The 24,928-nt window shown below is 41.7% G+C and overlaps 2 protein-coding genes across 3 annotated transcripts in view; both read right to left on the bottom strand.

Moving 5' to 3' along the window:
- Nucleotides 1-24,928, bottom strand: part of TTC39C (tetratricopeptide repeat domain 39C) — a 106,059-nt gene that overhangs the window by 60,144 nt on the left and 20,987 nt on the right. The gene's annotated exons all lie outside the window — the stretch shown is intronic.
- On the bottom strand, nucleotides 16,361-17,945 carry LOC116868931 (COP9 signalosome complex subunit 4-like). Of its 2 annotated transcripts, XM_032859752.1 has the most exons (2): nucleotides 16,934-17,945; nucleotides 16,792-16,860 (listed from the first exon to the last, which is right to left on the bottom strand). In XM_032859752.1, exons 1-2 carry the CDS (start codon nucleotides 17,933-17,935, stop codon nucleotides 16,792-16,794), a joined length of 1,071 nt encoding a protein of 356 aa, XP_032715643.1. In that variant the 5' UTR covers nucleotides 17,936-17,945. The 2 variants fall into 2 exon arrangements, with proteins under 2 accessions (XP_032715642.1, XP_032715643.1); XM_032859751.1 differs by having other exon boundaries at nucleotides 16,361-17,945.

Below are 24,928 nucleotides of genomic sequence, written 5' to 3' on the forward strand. Positions count from 1 at the left end.
GTTTTTTTGTTTTTGTTTTTTAAACCATGGAGCCAACCTTGAAAGTTCACTCATTCCATCAGAACTTTAAGAATGCCTCCCTAGGGTAACACTCTTGGGTCCTCTCCCTCCTCAGGAGCTTTGTGTTATCACTCTGTTACCGCTCAATAAACCTTGCTTTGCTGCCCAACAAAAAAAGAAAAAAAAAAAAAAAAGAAGAAGAAGAAGAAGAAGGCCTCCTTCGAGTCAGGCACTCCACCACTGTAATAGTAATACAATTACATATGTAAGCCAAAGAGAAACTAAATCAAACTAATACGAATTCAACGAATAAAGGAGTATAAACTTTCCACTTCAAATACACAACCAGTGCAAAATCCAAATGTCTGTACATTTCACTAGAAGAGAAAACAAGTGGTAATTGCCTTCTTAAAGTAAAATAACTTTGCTGATTTTTTAATTATGTAAGATAACATATGGTCATTCTAAAAAAAGGAGAGAACAATGCATTTAGTCAATCCCCTACAGGAAATTTAGTTTGTGTCCAAAGAGAATGTGTGTTTGGGGGTGGGGGGTGGGGAGCATGAGCACCGGTGTGTGTGTGTGTGTGTGTGTGTGTGTGTGTACGTACACGCATATAGCCAATGCGTGTATCAGATGAACGTCTTGTCTTGTACCTATGTATTTTCAGGCAAATCAATATATTCTTGGGATATATTGCTAGAGATAGCTTTACTGAGTCAAACAGTATGTATACCCATTTTCCTCTTTTGCGGGGAGTGAGTGGAGGAAGCAAGGAGAGGGAGGAAGGTAGGAGAAAGAGGAAGGGCAGCAAGGAACCCGATTTATTTGGAATATCTAGGTTCTGCTACATTTCCCCCCCATCTATTTAGTACTCACTCAAATTCTACAATGAACAACAATTTGTTTACCCCCACCTAAGAGGATCCTAAACCAACAAGAAAAATTGTAGGAAGGTCAACTCATTCGTGAAGAATCCCCCACAAGCCTTCACATCCCTAAACCCAGCTCGAGCAGCACATCTGGAGCCCAGTGCCACGCCTGCCACCCCTCCACCACGAGGCAGAGCAGATGGCAATTCTCCCAGCCTGTGGCTCTGCGTGGATATACCATTACAGGCTCCCAACCTAATTTGGTTTGCTTATGAGCGCCCCCTCTAAAACACTATTTTCTGCCTCTTAGCCCTTATCATGCCTTACACACAACGGGCTTCCAACAAATGCGAACCAGTGAAGGAATGGAAGGCAGAGACCCCTGCCTTTCAGGAACAAACAGGTCTCAATCATGGGGTCCAGTGCCTCCCCTTTCCTTGCCGACACGTTAGCCACCTTGACGCCCAGAAGATGAAAGAAGCTGAAACTAGGGCCTGGTGTTGCTACATGTGCTCCTTGCTCTGGACTAAAATTAGGTTTCTGAGAGCCAAGGCTATTAATTATTCATGGTGCCCTAGCCTGGCCCTCGGCACTTCACATACCATCACAGGGGAAAAGCCAGCCCCATGGGAATGCTCTTCCCTCCCTGATGCAAAGTTTCCACAAACCCATAGCATCTGGGACATTAGACCTTGTACCCAGCGCAATAAGCAGACCACTAAACACACACCCCACCCCACCCCCACCAGGCTGCACAAGACCTGTCGTTTTAGGACTTTAACAAGGTTCACTTGACTTTTAAAGCTCCATTAATTTACCTCATCTTGGTCATTTTGGCCCAGAAATGTGTTTCTACATAAAACTCACTCACTCGGGGGATTTGGAAGTGTTCCCTAAGAGTACAAGTCTCATTACTTTAAAACTATAGCTAAGGAAGCAGAAGGAAGAGGCTCCTCGCTCATCACAATATGCTCACACTGGGAACCAATGAACAACGACCCAAACTCGAAGGGAGTGAGGATATTATGTAAAGACTGAGTATAAAGGTAAGCATTAGAACCAAAACACAAACCTTCCTAAATACCAGGAAATCTACAAGAGCAGAGGTGAGGACAAGCGAAATAGACCACCTGGTAAAAACCCTCCTTATTTAAAAGAAGGAAGGATAGGGGTGCCTGGGTGGCTCAGTGGGTTAAGCCTCTGCCTTCAGCTCAGGTCATGATCTCAGGGTCCTGGGATTGAGCCCCGCATCGGGCTCTCTGCTCTGCGGGGAGTCTGTTTCCTCCTCTCTCTCTGCCTCTCTGCCAACTTGTGATCTCTGTCTGTCAGATAAATAAATAAAAATAAAAAATAAAAGAAGGGAGGATATAAGTATAAAAACATATACATATTTGTTAATATTGAAAAACAATGGTGGAATAACCTATAATTTTTTAAAAAATGGATACCTACAAGGTGAGAGAAGGAACAGGGAAGAAGAAACAAGGATAGAAACAAAGCTTCTCTGTAGATTAAACATTGGAACCATGTAAATATTGCGTATCATAACACATTTTAATAACACAACCCCTAAAAAGTAAAATTAATGCAAATCCAGTTGGTAAAATAACCACACAGAATTATTCCAAGTGATGTTAGAACATAATAGTCTAACAGTGCATTTTTATTATGAAATACCCTTAAAAACAGACCTCAGAAGATGGCAAAAAAAAAAAAAAATTGTTTTCACTAATCATATCCTCACCAGTCAACTTGGTATTGTCCTTCTAAGGCTGCTGGGGCTGTAGTTTGTGATAAAGTAACATGGAGGTATGTCAATGTTTGTTGGGACTCAGGGCTTTGTGCACAGGGAAAAAAACGAAGTTAATTAAAAATCTTATAGCCTAGAATAGGAACTCATCTTTAAAAAAATACTTATTTTCTGTCTACTGAAGAAGCCTAGAAATAACACTGCCAGTAGCACTGAGAATGCTTAGTACCTTCTCTAAATACATTCAGAAAAAGAGCCCGTGGCTCCTTGAAGAAATGACTGATTCCAGGGCAGGGATAAGAAATGTTCAGGAAGAGCCTGGAATAGCTTATTATAGCAGAAAGCAAGGAAACTTAAAAGCTATATTAGCATCTTGAAGAGGTTCCCACTATGCAAACATGGGACAATTTAATTCCTAATGAAGGTAAAAACAGCAATGGATTGAAATATCAAATATGAATAAACGCTAGGTCCATAATGGTACTTTTAATTAAAAACAAAACAACAACAACAAAATCCCTCTGGTTGTTTATGGAAGATCCTAAGGAACAAACTCATTATTTTGGAAACAGATTTAAAAGAAGAGAACAGGGGCTCCTGGGTGGCTCAGTGGGTTAAGCCTCTGCCTCCGGCTCAGGTCATGATCTCGGGATCCTGGGATCGAGCCCCATGTCAGGCTCTCTGCTCAGCCGGGAGCCTGCTTCTCTCTCCCTCTCTGCCTGCTGCTCTGCCTACTTGTGATCTCTCTCTGTCAAATAAATAAATTTTTTTTTAAAGATTTTATTTATTTTACTTGACAGAGATAACAAGTAGGCAGAGAGGCAGGCAGAGAGAGAGAGAGGAGGAAGCAGGCTCCCTGCCAAGCAGAGAGCCCGATGCGGGGCTCGATCCCAGGACCCTGGGATCATGACCCAAGCCGAAGGCAGAGGCCTCAACCCACTGAGCCACTCAGGCGCCCCAATAAATAAAATCTTTTTTAAAAAAATAAAAGAAGAGAACAAACAAGCATGTACCCTGTTTTTTCTCTAGGGACTAAGACTAATGAATTAGCTGGGTGGGAGGGCAGTCTTTTTACAAAAATATCCTGGGATAATAAATGAAAAGCAAAAGATAGAATCAGTGTTTCAGGGACGCCTGGGTGGCTCAGTTGGTTAAGCAGCTGCCTTCGGCTCAGGTCATGATCCCAGCATCCTGGGATCGAGTCCTGCATCCGGCTCCTTGCTCTGCAGGGAGCCTGCTTCTCCCTCTGCCTCTGCCTGCCATTCTGTCTGTGCTCGCTCTCTCTCCCTCTCTCTCTGACAAATAAATAAAATCTTTAAAAAAAAAAAAAAAAAGAATCAGTGTTTCATTTTGCAGCTCCTAATGAAGTAATGGACCTGGGAAATGAATGTAGAGACAAGGGAACATATTAAACAGCACCACGCTGATATGATCAGCAATAGCCAAGCTGTGGAAAACTCTGCAGGACAAAAATCCTAGTTTCCTCAATGACAATAAAAAAGTACATAAGGAGAGGGAAGAAATGGAAAGGGACTCTCCAAAATAAAAGGTATAGAATACCACAATTAAAGACAGAGACACATCAAATACACACACACACACACACACACACACCCCAATTCGAATAGGAAAGGAAAATCAAAATAGCACCAAGCCACTAAGAATCTAAGGATAAATCTAACAGAGATGTGCAGTACTGCCACACTGAAAACTCAAAACGTTACTAAAAAAAAAAAAAAAAAATAATAATAATAATAATAAAGACCTAAACCAGGGTTTCTTTTCTTTTCTTTTTTTTTTTTTTAAGATTTGATTTATTTATTTGACAGAGAGAGGTCACAAGTAGGCAGAGAGGCAGCAGGGGTGGGGGGCGAGGGAGCAGGCTCCCTGCTGAGCAGAGAACCCGATGCTGGGCTCAATCCCAGGACCCCAGGATCACGACCTTAGCCAAACAGAGGCTTAACCCACTGAGACACCCAGGTGCCCTAACTAGGGTTTCTTAACATTTTGGGTCAGGTAATTTTTTTATTGTGGGGGCTGTCCTAGGAGTTGTAGGATGTTGGGCGGGATCCCTATTCTTGGTCTACAAGATGCCAGTAACACACAGCCACTCTTCCACCATAAATGTGACAAGAATGTCTCCAGACTTTGCCAAATGTCCTCAGGGAGCAAATCGACCCAGCCTGAGAACCACTAATCTCAATACAGAGATATACAGCTCATATGGGTTGGAATTCAACATTGCTACAATGTTAATTTCTCTTAAACTGAACTATAACTTCAATGCAAGCTAAAGCAAAATCCCTGGTGTGTGTTTGTGCTGTGTACGTGTGTGTTGTACCTGCTGTGTGTGTATTAAAAAGTTGAATCTAAAAATCTACATGGAAAAGAAAAATACTTGCAATGGCCAAACCAAATCTGAAGAACAACGATAAAGCTGGAGACCTGATATCAAAACTTAATTAAAATTAAGAATTTCATTCACTCAGAGATTTAAAAAGTCACAGAGTAGGAGAAGACAGTTAAATACATTTATCCAACAAAAAGCTCATCCTCAGAATATGTAAAGAATTCCCACGTATCAGTAAAAAACCACACCACCAGTAAAAACAGCAAAAGTCTTTACTAGGCCCTTCACAAAAGAGGATATCTTAAAGTCAATAAGCATATTAGAAAGTGCTGAACAGCACTGGTTATCAGGGAAATACAAATTAAAATCACAATGAGATTCTACCATGCTCTCATCAGACTGGCCATACTTGCAAGGACTAACACTACCAAGCGTTAATGAGAATGTGGAGCAACTGGAACTCTCATACACCATTTAGCAGTATCTACTAAAGGTAAAACACATGCCTACTCTGTGATCCAGTAACTTCACTGCTCGATATATGTATCATATACATATGTATATATACACACACACACGTGTATATATGTGTATTATAAATGCATATATGACACATATATGTACGTGTGTACACACCCCAGAACTGAATTATTACTATGCCCGCAAAAGATATGTATGGCACGGTAATAGTACTATTCACAGTAGCCTCAAAGTGGAACAAATAATTGCAGTATATTCATTCAATGAAACAGAATAGTTCCTAGCTAACAAACTCCTGCTAAATATAATAACATGAATCAGTTTCATAGATAATGTTGAGTGAAAAAAGCCAGACACAAGATTATAGGATTCCATTGATATGAAGTTCAAAACTACTGTTCTGACCTCTGTCATCAGAGGGCAGAGTTACTCACTGAGGAGGAGCTCAAGGGAAGATGCTGGAATGCTGGAAACATCCTATAACTTTATCTGGGCTTAAGTAGTTATACTGCAGTGTTTACCTACATATACATTCTTCACTGTATGTAAGCTTTTCCTTATGAAAAAGAAAAAAAGAGAAAAAAAAATCAGATAAATAATCACTGAAGGCATTTGATTAGATCAATGAATTATTAATTTATTAAGTATGGCTACATTTTCAAAACTATTTTTTAGAGATGTATACAAAAGTATTTACAGATGAAATGATGACTGGGACTTGCCTCAAATACAAATTGAGGTAAGAGTATTAAAAGTGAGCAGAAGTACTGATTGGCCATGACTTAATTCCTAAGGCTGGCTGACCAAAACATGGCAATTAATGATTTTTATGTACTTAAGAAGATATAGGATATTTTCAAAATAAAAAGTTAAAAAGCAAACACAAATCAAAAATCCTCTGCAGAAGAGGTCTTTTAGAATTTTTTTTTTTTTAAGATCTTATGTATTTGAGGAGAGGATGAGCGGGGAGGACGGGCGGGGAGCAGAGAGAGAGGGAGAAGCAGGCTTCCCACTGAGCAGGGAGCCCCAATATGGGACTTGATCCTAGTACCCTGGGATCATGACCTGAGCCTAAGTCAGATACTTAACCTACTGAGCCACCCAGGTGCCCCTGGAATCCTTTTTGATGAGAAGTCTTATTATGGTCATTGCCATTGTTTGCTTTTTGAAAATGAACCACCAGTAGAAATAAAACGGCTCTAGATTTTTCTCTCTGTATATGGAGTCTCCCAAAGGCAGAAACCCTGTTGCAAATACCGAGGAACAACTGATGATCTTTTCCTCAATTCATCAACAATGTCAAAGTTTAAAACACATTTTTCTAGGATATTAAAACCCAGGATAATGAAAATTCCTGAAATTCAGCAGAAGATAATATATGCACTTGATTTTCAAAGGAGCATTTTTTCCATTTAATAAATGGGCATAATTATTATCAGTCAGGCCCTAACAGAATATGCTTTTTCAAAGTGGCTGGAATTTTCAATTTTCATTTTTCAGGTGGCTGGAATTTTTTAAACTTCTGATATTTGTGAAAATGTTCTATATTTATAGGATGTTGAGTTCTTAGAAGGATTCCCCAAAAGGACTTTTCTCCCCTTCAGATGTGCAGGGAGATTGGACTTTGTGCATTAAAAAGATGATCCAGGGGACGCCTGGGTGGCTCAGTTGGTTAAGCAGCTGCCTTCAGCTCAGGTCATGATCCCAGCGTCCTGGGATCGAGTCTCACATTGGGCTCCTTGCTTAGCAGGGAGCCTGCTTCTCCCTCTTCCTCTGCCTGCCACTCTGCCTGTGCTTGCTCTCGCTCCTCTCTCTCTCTGACAAATAAATAAATAAAATCTTAAAAAAAAAAAAAAAAAAGATGATCCAGGGCCACCTGAAGCTAATCAGCCATGGCAATCAAACTCACCTTTTGCAGCAGCCCCGAGATCCCAGATTGAGGATCAAAGAAATAATCATAAATTCACTCCGTGCTGCTCTTCAAGGAGGCTATGCCTTTTCTGCGACCCAGGCTGCTCATGGGACCCATGATGTTTTAAAAATCACAGGTCCTTAGGGTGCCTGGCTGACCCAGCTGGTTAAGTCTCTGACTCTAGATTTCAGCTCAGGTCAGGAGATCAGGCCGCTTGCTGGGCTCCATGCTGGGTGTGGAGCCTGCTTAAGATTCTCTCTCCCTCTGCCTCTGCCCTTCCTCCCTCTTCTTCCCCACCCCTTAAAAAAAAAAAAAAATCACAGTTCCAGAGCACGATAGGAGCAATTAAGGTACTGAATGCTTGCATAGATGTCACTCTCCTTGCCTTCAGAAACAAAACTTTTGCTAACAAGACAAGTGATATCCTGTGCTGTCTCGTGTCTCTATGTGCTCTAAATGGGACAAAACTGTCAGTACTGTCAGTACTTCATTTTTCTCTGAAAGTAAACAGTGCCAACAGAAGAAAAAAGCTAAGTGCATGAAGCCACTCACTGCAGCATTATCCAGGACAGAGAAAACCTAAAAAAGTGTCCACATGAGGGGGAAAAGCTTCATGACACTGGATCTGAAATGATTTCTTGGATAGGACACCAAAGACACAGGCAGCAAAAGTAAAAAAAAAAAAAAAAAAAAAAGTAAAAATAAAAACTGGACTGTACCAAAATAAAACCTGTCCATCAAAGACATGATCAACAGTGAAAAGGCAACTGCAACCCACAGAATAGGAGAAAATATTTGCAAATTATCTGGTAAGGGGTTAATATCCAAACTATATAAGTAACTCCTATGACTCAATAACAATCAAAGATTACCTAATTAAAAGACATTTCTCCAAAGAAGATATACAAACAGCCAAAAAGCACATGAAAAGATGCTCAATATCACTGATCACTGGAGAAATGCAAATCAGAATCATGATGAAATGCCACCTTTCGTCCATTTGGATGGCTGTGATGAGAGGAAGGAAAGAAAATGAAAGTGTTAATGAGGATGTGGACAAATGGGAACGCTTGGGCACTGCAGGAGGGGATGTAAAATTGTGCAGCCTTGTAGAAAACAGCACAGCAGTTCCTTAAAACATCAGACATGAAATTTTCCTGTGGCCCAGCAATTCCACCCCTGCATATATGCCCCAAAGCACTGAAATCAGGAACTCCAACAGATGACTGTATGCCCATGTTCCAGCACCGTTACTCAGAAGAGCCACTAAGGAAGATAAATGGATAAACAAAATGCACACAAAATGAGGTATACGTGTATAATGGAATATTATTCAGCCTTAAAAAGGAAGGAAACTCTGGCTCATGCCGCAACGTAGATGAGTCATGAGGACATTATGCTACATGAAACAGGGCAGTCTCAAGAAAGTACTGCATGAGTCCACATACATGAGGTACCCTCAGGAGTCCAATTCAGAGAGAGAGGGAGTAGGATGGTGGTTGCCAGTGGCTGGGGGCAGGGAGGAATGAGAAGCTGTTTAGTGGGCACAGAGTTTCAGTTTTGCAAGATGAGTTCTGGCAATGGTTCGAACCACAATGTCAATGTATTTAACTAAATGGCATCCTTAAAAGTGGTTCAAATGGAAAATACCATGGTATGTATATTTTATCACAATCAAAAAATTTCCGAAAATGGACAGAAAGCCTGCAAGAGAGTAACCTAGAATAACCTAGAAAAATGCCTGAGACAGAATATAATGTAAAAACAAAAGTTCTGTGTTCACTATGTTCCAATACGTACAATTAAAAGAAAATGAAAATACTTGTTGTGGGGGAGGGCAGTAAGATTAATGGTGATTTGAGTCAATGTTAAGTGTATAAACGTGGGATGATAAACAGTCACGACAAAAGCTGCACTAATCATCTGTTTCAATAACGTCATCGTAGACACACTCCCTACATTTAGACACCTTTTAGAGAGGGAAAAAAAAAAATGCATCATTTAAGTCAATTTACTTGTTCTAAACACTCCACGATTCAGTTGTTGCTTTGATACAATTTCTCAACAGAACAGAGCATCCAGCCAACCAAACAGAATAACAGGGCGATTCAAGAGCAAGACAGACAAGGCTTGCGTGGGACTGAGCTATTCACTGGGCAAGCCCGTGCCCAGCTGTGGCCCAGGGTACTGTGAGCCTGGGGCAAGGAGACAAACGGTCGAAATGGGGAGAGATCCGTACAGGAGGTGACGCCCCGAAACGGTCTGATGGTTTTCCAAAAATGAATGCAAATGATTTGGAGATTGCTTTTCATAGTATCTATGTAAGTAACGTAAATAAGATTTTTAAATGCATCTCCTTCAAAATATTAAAAAAAAAAAAAAAAGGAAGCCAGCCAATAAGCCAACTAGAGTCACAGAGTTCTTGCCTTTTTTTTTTTTTAAAGTATTTTTTTTTTTTTTAAGATTTTATTTATTTGTCAGAGAGAGAGGGAAAGAGAGCGAGCACAGGCAGACAGAATGGCAGGCAGAGGCAGAGAGAGAAGCAGGCTCCCCGCCGAGCAAGGAGCCCGATGTGGGACTCGATCCCAGGACGCTGGGATCATGACCCGAGCTGAAGGCAGCCGCTTAACCAACTGAGCCACCCAGGCGTCCCAAGTTCTTGCTTTTTGAACTAATTATTTTATTGAAAATTTTTCTCCATTTTTAACAGGGAAATCTTCCCTCTATCATGCTGACTTCTCCCACCCTGCCAAGAAAAAAAATAAGAAACTCCTCATTACGAAGCCTTCTAGCAAAAGGAGAGTTAAAAACTGAAGTATGCCAAAGTCAGTACAAAATAGGTAAAGCTTGGGGCTGTCTCAATCTCACAGGACACTGGCCACCCGCACGTAGACCTGGTAACTTGTCCTCGCAGATCCTGGCCTATTCCCTCAATTTCACTGTCCTGTATTTCGAGTCCTCTCTTGAGTACATGGTGTTAACTATCAATAGAGAAGATTTAATGGACTCTTCTGCAATGAACTACGTTTTCCAAATAGACTGAACTTACTTTTCGACACCACTCCGCAATGGGAAGCCACTACGGTGAGCTGGTTGAAGGGCTCCATCTTGATCTGAAGACAGCCGCAACGATAGAGAAAGGAATGCCTGGCCTGCCAGAGCCAAAAAGCGGGATGGTTTTTATCACTCCCCAGCTAAAGAGACGAGAAGATTCATCTAGGCTTCTACTATGCCAGTGACCAAGAACAGCAACGTTTCCAGCCCTTGTTCTTGTGGCATTTTCTCAACAAATGGGCTTGCGTAACAGCGCCTGCCTCCTGTGCAGGAAGACCAAAGGTGCCTCCATAGTGATGAGGGAAAGGCTCCAGCCCATGGATCTAGCAAGAAAAGTGCTCTCTTCCCTCAGATGGCAGCCGTGGAAAATAAAGGTGACAAAGTTCATTTGAAAGGTTTTTCTTGACGTGATTTATAATAGTTGTTAAGAACATTTCTAGGGGCGCCTGGGTGGCTCAGTGGGTTGGGCCACTGCCTTCGGCTCGGGTCATGATCTTAGGGTCCTGGGATCGAGTCCCGCATCGGGCTCTCTGCTCAGCAGGGAGCCTGCTTCCTCCTCTCTCTCTGCCTGCCTCTCTGCCTACTTGTGATCTCTCTCTGTCAAATAAATAAATAAAATCTTAAAAAAAAAAAAAAGAACATTTCTCAAAACAGAAAAATATAATTGATTCTGAAAGTATCTTAGTTAAGAAGTCCTACAAAGGCTTCCTTCATGTAGGACACATAGCATCCCTAGAGGTCTCCCATACGAATGGAGAGCACTGGTACAAAGTTCCCTTTTGAAGCCTGTTACAAATCAGATTATAATATAAATTAATTAACTCTCAGGTACCAGCCTGTTAAACATCCAACTCTGGATTTGGTCATGATCTTGGGGTTGTGAGACTGAGCCCCATGTCGGGCACCATGCTGGGTATGCAGCCTGCCTGGGATTCCCTCTCTCCCTCTGCCCTTCCCCTTCACCCCCATCCCTGCACCCCAGGTTCATGCTTGCTCTCTTAAAAAAATAAAAAAAGGAATAGCAGTGGATCTATCCCATTCACGGTTCATTCTCCAGGTCCATGCACCCCTCTGCTCCACATGTCGTAAGTCTCCGGGATAAATTTCCAATTTTAAAGCACCTTCCTGGAGTGTGTGGCCAACTCTGAGCCTGTTCAGTGAAGGGTTGAACTGTCAATCCTATCCACGTCAAACAAGTATGAGAGTGATGAACAAATCAGGCCCAACCACAAACTATACAATTTACTATCAAAGTCAAATAATAGATGGCTTTCCACATCACTCCTTTCAATTCTTCAACAATTTAGATTGAGAACCATAAATTTTATTTTCAAAAAATGAAAGTATGTTTTAAAAAAGCAGGATATTTACAGATGCCTGGGTGGCTCAGTCTTAAGCGCCTGCCTTCAGCTCAGGTCCTGGGATCGAGTCCTGTATCGGGCTCCCTGCTCAGCAGGGAGCCTGCTTCTCCCTCTCCCTTTGCCCCTCCCCCTGCTTGTGTTCTCTCTCTGACAAAATCTTTTTAAAAAGCAGGATATTTGGAGCACCTTGGTGGGTTAAAGCCTCTGCCTTCGGCTGAGGTCATGATCCCAGGGTCCTGGGATCGAGTCCCCCATCGGGCTCTCTGCTCAGTGGAAGCCCGCTTCCTCCTCGCTCTCTGCCTACTTGTGATCTCCATCTGTCAAATAAATAAATAAAATCTTAAAAAAAAAAAGCAGGATATTTAATTATAAAATCACATAGCCATTATCTTAACCAGATAATGTTCTGCAGTTTAAAAGAAAGTAAATGAGAAGTGATGTCTTCTCTACATTAGGCTGAAAGAAGAACTCTTAACAAATCTACTTTTGTTTTGTTCATCCACTCAGAATATACTCACTGTATACCAAGTATACAGTAGGCACTGTGCTATGCAGCTAAGAAACAAAGATGAATGAGACCATGCAAGTTCTTTACGGAAGCTAAAAAGTCCAGTCCAGCTGCTGGAAACACTCCAGTAATAATAAATGGTGCTGCAAAATGGGCAGATGATTGCTACTTTCACACAAAGTCATCCTGCATCACCCCATTTTTTGTGGATGAACAAGGCTCCCTGTAACACCATATCTGAGGAAATCCATAAGCAGCTACTTGCCATCTCTGATTCCCTCTTTTCTTGTGCTTTTTAAAAGGACATATTAATAAACCTCCAATCACCCTCTTCCATATCTCTATATTTTAAATCTCTGCAGAGAAATATTTGGTATTTGCCCCGCTACTTGTTTTCATAAATATAAGCCCCGAGAGCAGACATACCATCTCTGCCCTGTGTCCCTGTCCTGACCGCGCAGGACAGAACCTGGAGTATGAACAGGCCCCTGCCACAGATCTGTTAGCGAACCAACCATCTCCCGCAGAATCCACGCTTCACGGCATTTCCTCTAACGGACCTGCCTCCACAGGTGCCACAACATTACAGGATATAAGGCTGTCCTCAACCTGAGCCCAGAAAAACTGCTTTCGCTAACAAAAAATAAAGGTGCTTGCTTCCTTTATCAGAAAGGAGCAGTAGGGGAATTTCATGAAAAGGCTCTATTCTTACTTTTCAAGCACAGTTCAAAGCATGATCCTTGGGGAACTTTCTATCTGAAGGACAGCAAGTGTCTGGAAACCCTGATCATCAGTCACTGCGTTTATGACACAGTGTCTGGAATAGGTCTAGTCTTCTGTTCAGACTTGTGCTATGGGGGAACCACTCTTCTTGGGCGACGGGAGCCTGAAGCACACCACCAGCTGGCCGCTGGCTACTCCACTTATGATCAGGGACACCTCCAGACCCCGGGATTGCTGGTCCCCAGGGAGCGGCCACTCCTGTGTTTGCAGCAATGTCCACACTCATGGCCCCTGGAGCGTCTTTCCACTTGCTGTTGTTAGAGGAAGCAGCCTTGCCTCTTGTCAGAAAAAGACTTTGTAAGTGGCCAGCGGGTGCCATGGATTCAGGAAAGACTCTACTGTAAGTGGGGAAGCCGTCAGCTGTGGCAAGCACGGGGGCACCTGGGGGGCGGGCGGAGGCGACGCTGCAGCAGGGAGACCCAAGCAGAGGTCTTGGGCATTCCCTACACCTTGACCTAGTTAATTATCTACGAGCATATAATTAATAAGACACTCTACCCGGCACTGGAAAAAAGTAACCAGGCCCTGGATCCTTCCATCCTATGGACCACTGCTCTGATGGATGCCTTTCCGGACATACGTTCATGAAGGATACATCTCCTGCTTAGGTCAAGATGCCCTTCAAAGCCACTGTGGTGTTTTAAAAGATAAAGAGCTTCTGTAAGTGCACAGCAAAATCAGAATTGCACTTTCCAGGCTTGTCTCTGGCATCCCTGCAAAGGAAAAGCTAGCAGCAGATTCAGGGGTATGCCTCTGAACTTGGGGAGGAGGGTGATTTGGGGAACCACCACAAAGGAGAAATGGTGAGCAGGGCAGAGGACACAGAGGTTTCAGCTGGATTGGAGGCTGGGGAGTCTGAGGCCGGACTGCTGAGAGCACCTCCCTCAGAGCCCCAAATGGTGGCCCAGCACTCAGCTGGCAAGGCCCATGAGATGAGAGGAGGAAAGCCTGCAAAAGGGGAAAAAAAAAAAAAAGCTAAATAAGAGCCAGAGACACCAATCTGGCCCTGAGTCCCCATCTTTTAATTTCCAAATGCTTTCCTGAGTTAGAATTAATATGACAGACTATTTAGGAAGCTGATATTTAGAAAATAAAAAGAAAGTTTGTCTTGCAACATGCAAAACAACAAAACCAGGCCGCTTTGTTATACCGTACACAAAAATAAACTCAAAATGGACTAAAGACCTAAATGTAAGACCTGAAACCATTAAACTCCTCGAAGAAAATATAGGCAGTAATCTTTAGGCCTTTGCAATATTTTTCTGGCTCAGTCGCCTCAGGCTATGAAAACAAAAGCAAAAATAAACAACTGGGACTACACCAAAATAAGAAAAGAAAACCATCGGCAAACAAAAAGGCAACCTACTTAAGGGGAGAAGATATTTGCAAAGGTTACATCCAATAAGGGGTGAATAGCAAAAATATATAAAGAACTCCTACAACTCAACACCAAAAAAATAAATAATAATCCAAATAAAAAATGGACAGAGACTCTGGATATTTTTCAAAGAGCACAAAGGGCCAAGAGAGACACATGAAAAGATGCTCAACATAACTAACCATCCGGGAAACGCAAATCAAAACCACAGTGAGAGCTCACCACACACTAGTCAGAATGGCTAATATCAAAAAGAAAACACAAGTGTCAGCAGGGATGTGGATAAATGGGAACCCCTGTGCACTGCTGGTGGGAACATAAATTGGTGCAGCCACAGTGGAAAACAGTATGGCGGTTCCCCAAAAAATTAAAAAGAGAAATACCATACAACCCAGTAACTCCACTTCTTGGTATTTATCCAGATAAAACAAAAGCACCAATTCAAGAGTTACGTGCGCTCCTATTTTTACTGCAGCACTACTGACAATAGCCCAGATATGGAAGCAACTAACCTGAGTGCCCACTGACAGGTGAGTGAATAAGGAAGATGTGGCATGTGCATGCGTGCGTGCACACACACACACACACACACACACACACACATACACATGGAATATGACTCAGCTATAAAAAAGAATGAGATCTCGCCATGTGCAAGATGAATCCAGAAAACATTACACTAAGTGAGATAAATCAGACAGAAAAAAAAATACCATATGATTTCACTCATATGTGGAATCTGAAGAACAAAACAAATGGACAAACAGAACAAATTCTCAAATACAGAGAACAAACCGGTGGTCGCCAGAGGGGAGGGCAGTGGAGGCGTAAGTGAAGGGGAGTAAGAGGAAAAAATGAACAGTTCTAACGTAAGCCACAGGAATAAAAAGTACAGCACAGGAAATACAGCCAACAATATTGTCTGGTGACAGGTGATTTATCATTTATCATGGTGAGCACTTCAAAAATATATATATATAGTTGTTGAATCACTACATTCTCCACCTGAAATATAATACTGAACATCAAATATACTTCAACAAAAGCATTTTGTCTTGAGACAAGACAGGGGAAATACAAAAGGTTCCCATTTTATTTCCTTTTCCATTATTACTTTATCCTGTAAAATTTCCAAGTCAAAATGCAAACAATGAGAAGGGAAGATCATGTTCTCTTGCTGTGGGCTTTGGCACACGGGGTTCCCCCGCATGAGTCACTGACCTTCTACCTCTGTCCTCACTGAGCAACTGCTCATCCTCCAGGCTTTGGTCCAAAAAGTACTGGTTGCAGACCTCCCTTCCTGGTCCCTCACATCAGGCTGGAGCCTTCCAGCTCTGGGCGCGTGCTGCTGCTTGGCCTTCGCCCCCAGAGCACTGCTCACACACTATTGCTGCTTTTCACACCTGAATGGTGCCCAGCACAGAGGATGGCATCCAGAATGCCCTCGAGGCATACTTGAATGAATGAATGAGAGAGAGAATGAATGGGTGGCAGGACAAAGGAGCAACTAAAAGGTGGCAGAGAGAGTGGCTGTGTGATAGGTGAGATTACTTCTTTTTATGTTGTAAAGCTATTCTACTGAATGAAGAAATTAAGTAGTGCCTACCATAGAGCAGGTAAAAGATGAATATTTACTGAACGAAGTTAACAAATAATGAATTAGTCTAGATAAAGAAAAAACCTTTTCCATGCCTAAGAAGTTACTTCTGAAAACAGCATTAACTGTTGCATAGTTTCAGGAGTATACAAAATGCTTAAAGTAATTTGCTTATTGTTAATTCTCCTTAAAAAAATCGTTCTACAAGTGTATTTCTTGAAACGTTCACCTGTAGGATTCTGCGAATTGTTTATGGTGGCATTATAAAGGCATGGTTTTTTTGTTTGTTTTTGTTTTTTAAAAAACAAAGTACTACTTTTATTTGGCTCACGTCTTCATTTATTAGAATTACCACATTTGGAGAGGCACAAAGCACTTTAAGTTTTACATGACTACAAAGTTATCACAAATCGCAAACTTTTTAGCCAGGGATATTTCACTTACTCCGTTTAAAGAAAAAGCTTTCAAAACTTTTGAGTTAGCTTGGACACAGAGACCCTGAATGTATGGGAACTACAGGTTTTTAAACGCTTGCGCTTCCTGTTCTAACAATGTCTTCTTTAAATGGAATCCAGCATAAAAGGGATTGAAATACGTAAGGTCATGATGCAAATGCTGTGGGTAGACCGTGAAATTCATCCGAGCAACTCAGTGAAAGCCGTCGCGCGCTCACTGGGCCATCTGCGCCTCCATGACCTGCGCTGCCCACTCGGGCGCCGTCTGACTGATCTTCTCCAGCAGGTTATTCACTTGGAAACAAAGGGACTGGATCTGTTTGTCCCACGTTGGCAGGGCTTCCCGTGTTTCAAAATGAACTATTCCATCAATCTGATCAATAAATCCATTCATACGTCCTTCTGTTATCATTTGTGATGCTATTTTTTCTGCCTTAGCTGCAGGGATCTCTAAAAGAGCTCCAAGTTCTTCAAAGGTGATATTATTATATAATTTGCTTGCAGACAACAAATTATGTTCAATAACAGCTCTGTCCAAGATGCTAGAACCATCAGCGGTAGTGGCTTTTTGGTGAGGCATTAACATGGCAGCAAACTCTTGAAGTTGATTTCCTCTGATGATCCTGTCTAGGTACATTTTCTCTAGGATCCCATAAGCAGGAAGTTGCTGGCACCTTTCATCCTTAAAAAGAGTGGCTAGCATCCGAGAACGCTGCTGTTCTGCTGATGCCAAGATGGTACAGTGCCAAGCATGTTTTAAGGCCTCTAGTCTTTCACTTTCGTGCACTATTGTCTTGTAAGAGAGCTCATTGTACCTTTGAGCAGCTTCAATGAATTTTCTTCTATAATCGAGAACACGTGCATAGCATACCTTATAGTGTATCTGTAACTGCTCATTGGTGGATTCATTCTGAAGCAATGATGCTCGATTTATGTAAGCCTCTGCCTGGACGGGATTGTCATCTTCCAGATACAGCCTCGTGATCTTCAGGTAAGTCTCCAGTTTATAATCTACATTGTACTGCTTTTGTCCTGTTTCCAAAGGAATTCCCAGCAACACTTGGGCTGCATTTCTCCAATCTTCTTCTTTCTCATATACGGATGCAAGATGCTGTCTTATTGACGCAACCTGCTCCTCAAATGAAATGACTCTAGGCTGGATCTTTTCCAAGATGAAATGATAGATTTCTTTGGCTGTGCTGTCAGGCGGGTTAGGGAGATGTGTCCAGAAATCAGTTAGCAACTGTCGAGAGATCACGAGACTGACATTCTCATTTACCATTGCTTCCACAAAAGCTTTCAAAGCTTCTAGTTGTTCTGCCCCAGATAACTGAACGGCTTTTTCCAGGATCTGACGGTACTTGCCCGCCAGATCTTTGTGAGAGCCGCTCGAATTCATGAGCTGGGCTAAGTCCTGCCGCATGGCTGCCGCCATCTTTCTTCCAGCTCAGCCTAAAGGCATGGTTTTTATTGAACTTCAGAATCCTCATTTTTATTTTTATTATTTATTTATTAACATATAATGTATTATCTGCTTCAGGGGTACAGGTCTGTGAATCACCAGTCTTACACAATTCACAGCACCCACCATAGCACATATCCTCCCCAGTGTCCATCACCCAGCCACACTTTCCCTCCCCCTGGCAACCCTCAGTTTGTTTCCTGACATTAAGAGTCTCTTATGGTTTGTCTCTCTCTCTGGTTTCATCTTGTTGCATTGTTCCCTCCCTTCCTTTATGATCTTGTGTCTTGTTTCTCAAATTCCTCATATCAGCGAGATCATATGAGACAATGTGATAATTGTCTTTCTCTGATTGACTTACTTTGCTTAGCAAAATACCCTCTAGTTCCATCCACATCGTTGCAAATGGCAAGATTTCGGCAGGCTGTTTTTTTTTTTTTTTGATGACTACATAATAGTCCATTGTGTGGACTATACATACATATATACATACACATACATATATACCAGCATCTTCTTTATTAAAAGCAGCTTTTTAWWWWAAAKAATTTATTTATTTATTTGACAGAGAGATCACAACTAGACAGAGAGGCAGGCAGAGAGAGAGAGAGAGAGGGAAGCAGGCTCCCTGCTGAGCAGAGAGCCTGATGTGGGACTCGATCCCAGGAMCCTGRRATCATGACCYGAGCYGAARGCAGMRGCTTTAACCCACTGAGCCACCCAGGYGCCCGASTWAAWKYWKYTTCTTAAGTGGACTTTCAGATGCAGGGAAYTCYTTTTAKWMYRKRATCGACTRWAAKTWTCCCKTSAGTKGGMAAAYAKMTTKRKWAYTWYMTAATTRTGSWTTKWCATGAATWYATTYTACAASTAKWTTAAATTTTWAATWATTWAAAATTTAAAWYASTTGTARAATRWATTCATGWMAAWSCAYAATTAKRWARTWMYMAAKMTRTTTKCCAMCTCAAGRSAWAMTTWYAGTCGATYMYRKWMTAAAARGARTTCCCTGCATCTGAAAGTCCACTTAAGAARMWRMWTTWACTSGGGCRCCTGGGTGGCTCAGTGGGTTAAAGCYKCTGCYTTCRGCTCRGGTCATGATYYCAGGKTCCTGGGATCGAGTCCCACATCAGGCTCTCTGCTCAGCAGGGAGCCTGCTTCCCTCTCTCTCTCTCTCTCTGCCTGCCTCTCTGTCTAGTTGTGATCTCTCTGTCAAATAAATAAATAAATTAYTTTWWWWAAAAAGCTGCTTTTAATAAAGAAGATGCTGGTATATATGTATGTGTATGTATATATGTATGTATAGTCCACACAATGGACTATTATGTAGTCATCAAAAAAAAAAAAAACAGCTTGCCGAAATCTTGCCATTTGCAACGATGTGGATGGAACTAGAGGGTATTTTGCTAAGCAAAGTAAGTCAATCAGAGAAAGACAATTATAGTTTTTAACAAAAACTTTACATTTAATTCAAATACTATCACATCACTCTTTTTAAAATAAGTAATTCAAATCAGAATGGTCAAGACCTTCAATTTCCCACTCCTATCAGTATGACTGCCTAGAGACTATATGCCCCTTGCATAAATGAAGAAGGGCAGCAAATAGAAACATATCTATTTAATGAAGTCAGAAACAGATAACTCAACTGAATTTAACAAAAGCTAGTCACACAAGTTCTTAAATGCTTAGGCAACTATCAAGTGTCTGAGAGTTTATCAAGTATTTCAAAATCACAACATGATAGAACATATTTGGGAAAGTAGACATATCAAGCTCACGGACTTCTTTGTCTCGCACAAATTATCCAACTATAAAGCTGCATTCATTTCTATTCCAGTAGAGACATTATCAGATCACAAAACCACAGATATACATCACAGATCAAACCTATGTACAAGAGATTCTGTTCAGTGGAATGAAATGTTTTTTCTGCCAGATTAATGTTGCTGTGAGGATACCTGGGAAAGCTACAGTGCAGATAAAACAAGCAGGCAATGTATCCAATGAACATGGCTAAATGAATAAGCTCCTGTTCTATCGTTTCTTTACCTTCCTTTAATGGTCCTGTCTGCAATATAGAGCTATTATATTTTACAACGATCTGTTATGATTCCAAATATTAACACCAGGAGATATTTCCTTCTTCAGCTGTTCTCTTAAGTACCAAATATTTCCTTTAAGTCCAGTATTGGAACTAATTATGGAAATAGCTAGTGACCCCCCGCTCCAGATTTTCTGAAGAAAGGCAGTGTATAAAATATTGATCAATTGCTTTTCTAAGAATATGGGTCTTATTACCAAAAAAAGGTATCAAATCAAGCTACATATACGCAAGAGTTCGTTTGATTTTGCTGCTGTTGTGGTAACATAGGCTTTCCTCTGCACCATCTGTCTTCCTGCTACAAAAAGAAATAACGAAGGGAAGAAGGGAGGGGGAGAATACTGTAAGTCTAAGAACGATACAGATGCCATGACTTCTGAGAAGAAAAAAGGTATTACATACATACTAAAGTTGAATATGAGAAACTCAAAAACTCATAAAAACTCATAAAAAACTCACAATTTAAGAAAAGAATTCTGAGCTCAACACATTTTAAACTGTGAAATTTATTAAGCTAAAGCTATGAGTAGGACAGTATGAATGTTATGCTAAAATTCTATGTCATTTAGAAGCTGACATTGAAACAGCTAAATATTTCAGATAGCCACTAAATTTTGAGACACAAAATTCAAACTATTTAAAATTAAAACACATTCAAATGGATTTTTCCTGAAGTAGTATGGTGCACATATTACTTTGCTCACAGGCATTCAAACACACATTACAGTGGCTGATGGGAACGAAAACTGGTGCAAACCTTTCAGAAAGTTCTCCATCTTTCAAGAAAATTAAAAATAGCTCTGAGAGTCTACTCTATGAAAAATGAAATGCAGAAAAGTAATTTTACATAAAGATGTCTGCTGTAGTATTATATATAGTGTTGTCATTAGCAAGACCCACTGACTCCTGAACTCAGGAATGACCTCCTGAACTCAGGAAACTCCTAGAAGCTTCTGCATAACTGTCCATTTCACCTTTTAGAAACTAACGAATTGCTAGACAGGAAAAGAAACATTTGAGGACGGAAAGCTCCTCAGGGTTACTTCAGCTTCACTATAATGTTAAAATCCACTCTATTCATCCTGAGCTCCCCCAACCCTGAACCCTGCTTACCCCTGGGTTAGACCCATGTGGTCTCCTTATTTGTGCAAATAAAGATGACTTTGTGAGGGAACACCACCGGGTGTTTGTACCTCTAGTCTTTGTAGCTCACCAAGGGGAGCACCCACCTTGGTCTGCTAACAGAATCAAGAAATAAGAATACTGGAATGCTGACCAATAAAAAATGTTAGACAAAATTACAATATATCCACCTAACAAAATATCATTTTATGCACCCCCCCCTAAAAGTCATAACCAAAATGCTCACTCCTGTGTGCATGAGAAAAGCAGGGACTTCAGAAAATGGCCCATTAAAAATGTGAATTTGATCAAGGACTGGAAGTGTGACATCAAGCAGGATATATGAACTTTTAGCCTACGCTTCATTATTTAAAATTCTGATACGCCTTACATGGGCATAATAAGTATCTAAAATGCCTCGTTTCGGGGCACCTGGGTGGCTCAGAGGGTTAAAGCCTCTGCCTTCAGCTCAGGTCATGATCTCAGGGTCCTGGGATCGAGCCCCACATCGGGCTCTCTGCTCGGCAGGGAGCCTGCTTCCCCCTCTCTCTCTGCCTGCCTCTGCCTACTTGTGATCTCTCTATGTCAAATAAATAAATAAAATCTTAAAATAAAATAAAATAAAATAAAATGCCTCGTTTGAAACTTGGTACACAGTAACCACAATAAACCAGAGACTCTGTCATGACAGGTGAAAAAGCAGAATTCCAAGGAGTGTGTGCTAATTAACTGTGTAAAAACATTCACAAAAACCCTACAATGTTATCTGTGAGTAATGGGAATTAAAGTGATTTTTCTTGTTCCTACTTTTCTTTCTTGTCTAAATTATCAGTAAATAAGCATGTATATCCTCTGCAATCTGAAAACTTTTAATTTAATCAACATATGGCATGGTTTTAAAATGTGCATATAAAAGTAATCTAAAATTCCATTATTAATTAATATCCATCCATATACATTTTCAAAACATTACAAGTATCTTCTGACCACCTGTATGTGCCAAACACATGAGGCTGATGTTCCAGAGTGGAAAGACTGAGCACAGATATGGATTTATCACTAAATCATTGGTTCTAGAACTGATCCTATAAGTACTTTTAAAATGGTATTCTTGGCATTTATTACACACTTGGAGAAAAACAAAACTTTTCATAAAAATTTAAGTCACTTTTTTTTTTTTTAAGTCACAATTAGACTGTGTTGGAGCAGTGTTTTTTTCCCATGCATTCGAATGCCCCCTTTAAAATGCAGACTCCCATTCAGGTGTTCTGGGGTGAGGCCTGAGATGCTGCTACCTTGTAACAGGTGGCAGCTAAATGATACCAATGCTGTTGGGTCCATAACCACATTTTTTGTAGAAAAGTCAGAGGGACATGGTGAGGACTTCTTTTTCAAGAAAGTGCTTAGTTGTTAATGCTGGCAGAGAGTTTTACTAATTAGTATACCCTATATTCTAATGTAAGCCTTTTGGAAAGGAAAATTTGAAGACATTGCCAATATTTTTCTACCTGAAACAATAAAAATCCTTGTATTTATTAAGGCCAGCTTTGCGGAGCCAAATTTAGGATCCCATTCCCCAAAGTATTTCTGTCTTGCTACTACGATCACTAGCACCGCATCCTCTCAGAGGTGTCTGGAAGCAGAGGGTCCCGTCTTTTCCTTTTCTTCCCTGTTTCCATCACATCAGCCTCCACCTCGGTCCTCACCTCTCATGTCTGGCCTCCCCCAGACTCCAGTCCGCACCAAAATGCCAGGAAAGCAGTGCTGCCTGGGAGACTCTTCCAGGAGCCGTCTGTCCTTGACCAGTGCCTCTTCCCACCGCACAGGACAAACCATTGCTGTTCTCAGGCTGTTCTCACACCACCACCCATCGGGCCCTCCCTGGCTTTAGTTCTCATTTCTTCTTCCAAGGGGCCCTGCTCCAGCTCTGCCCGTCTGCAAGGCCTTAACCACTCCACAACGGCTGATCTCCTCCTCTCAGACTCCGCATGTTCTCCTCACCCCTCTTCACACCCCCAATCCAAATCCTGAAAAAAATCCTACTTCCTCCAGGAAGCCTCTCTGGGAGGTGTACCCACACTGTCTGTGACCAAGGCCAAAACCAGGTTCTTGACTTCCCACCACGGAACTGGCAAGATGGGTTATTAGCCTCATACACAGACACACTGAACTACCCTTCTGTCAACCTCTGATACAGGACAGGAGTCTCACCCCATAGGTCAAAGGGGATAGGTAAAAATACCCACAAGTAAAAAAAATCCCACAGCCGGAGATCAAAGACTTTTGGCCAGAAGTGACACCATCCTGACCTAGGAGATGCTGAAACGTAGAGGCTGGGGCAACACAAGCCTGGGGAGGGGGTTCCAGAAGGTGCTGTGCAGAGGCTCAGTGGCTTCTTCAACCCTGAGCCTGCCGTCAGCTCTGAGTAGGAGATGGAGGGCAGGAAACGTGAAAGTGCTGAGTGTGGCACCACGTGGGACGCCCCTATGTGCGTGGCTTCGTGCTGAGCAGCCACGGTCCAAACTGGTGGACTGGCAGCTGTCCGTGACACATCCAGAGTCCCTGGTCTCCCCCCTACAAACCCCACCTTGGTCCCCGTGTCTCCAGCTCAGTCCACGCTCAGAAGGCTCTGGGGTTTTTCCACCCTCGTGTTTTCCAGTGTTTTGACTAGGTGCTCTAATAATAACTTGTTTCTCTAAATATCCAGGGCTACGGTGGACAGGAGGGGGTAGGAAGAAAAAACTAGTGTCACCCAGTAGTTTTTGATTTCACTCTTTGCCAACATACACGGCTCCCATTTCATTTTCAAGCTAGTTCTGTGAGTTATATTTCCCACTCCTCTCGGTTTGCTTCATCAACGTCTATCTTTCCTACATGCAAGTTGTAGAACCCCAGCTAGACTCTTATATTTCTTGAGGACAGACACCATGCCTCATTTCATCCATAGAATTTATTTTCTCACTGACATACTGCCCCGCAGGCGCTGCATACATGAACCTTCGAGAGGCTTGGTACCTGCTTGCCGGGTTGCTCACAGGAGCTCCCCCAATGCCTCGGCGCACGGGAGATGCTCGATACGTGACTGGCTAAATGACAAATCCCCGAAACCCTACATGTCATTAGGCATGCTCCTCATTTATACCACATCCATATAAAAAGTATTTTTGCTTTTTCAATCTTTTTTAGGTCTTAAAATCAAAATGATATTCTATATGGGGAAGGAGAGGCAGTTAAAGAGAAATCTGTAAGCCCCTGTAAAGCTCCCAGGAGAGAGATCTGGCAATACACTGCTCCCTTCCAAACAATTCCACCTCTAGACATATTATATGTTTTTGCATGGGTAGGGTGTATGCAAAGCTGTTCACTAAAGCACTGTTAAGGACCCTAAGGAAATGGAACTCACCCAAATAGTTACTGGGAATGAATCAGTACATCATCTGTATCTATGATGAAACGCTAGGTGGACAGTTGAAATGATTATACTTAATTTACATAGCTATATTAACATGGGTAGACTCCCAAAATTTAAAAATTGGGTGAAAAATGCAAAAAATACTCATGATGGACATTTAAAAACACAAACCTATATGTTGTTCATGGAGAGAGATGTGTAATAAGTGTGTAAATGTGGATAGCAGAGACCCATGACAACTTGAGGACAGTCGAATTGCCTCTGGGGAGGGAAAGAGGGAAACCGGAATTAGGCTGGAACACAGAGGGGATCCTAACTGTATCTGTCATGTTTC

The sequence above is a fragment of the Lontra canadensis genome, unplaced genomic scaffold, assembly GCF_010015895.1.
Source record: "Lontra canadensis isolate GAN:19392208 unplaced genomic scaffold, GSC_riverotter_1.0 scaffold17, whole genome shotgun sequence".
In the NCBI taxonomy this organism is placed as follows: domain Eukaryota; kingdom Metazoa; phylum Chordata; class Mammalia; order Carnivora; family Mustelidae; genus Lontra; species Lontra canadensis.

Coding starts and splice junctions, on each gene's coding strand:
- LOC116868931 (XM_032859751.1), bottom strand. CDS start 17,935: ATGGCGGCAGCCATGCGGCAGGACTTAGCCCAGCTCATGAATTCGAGC.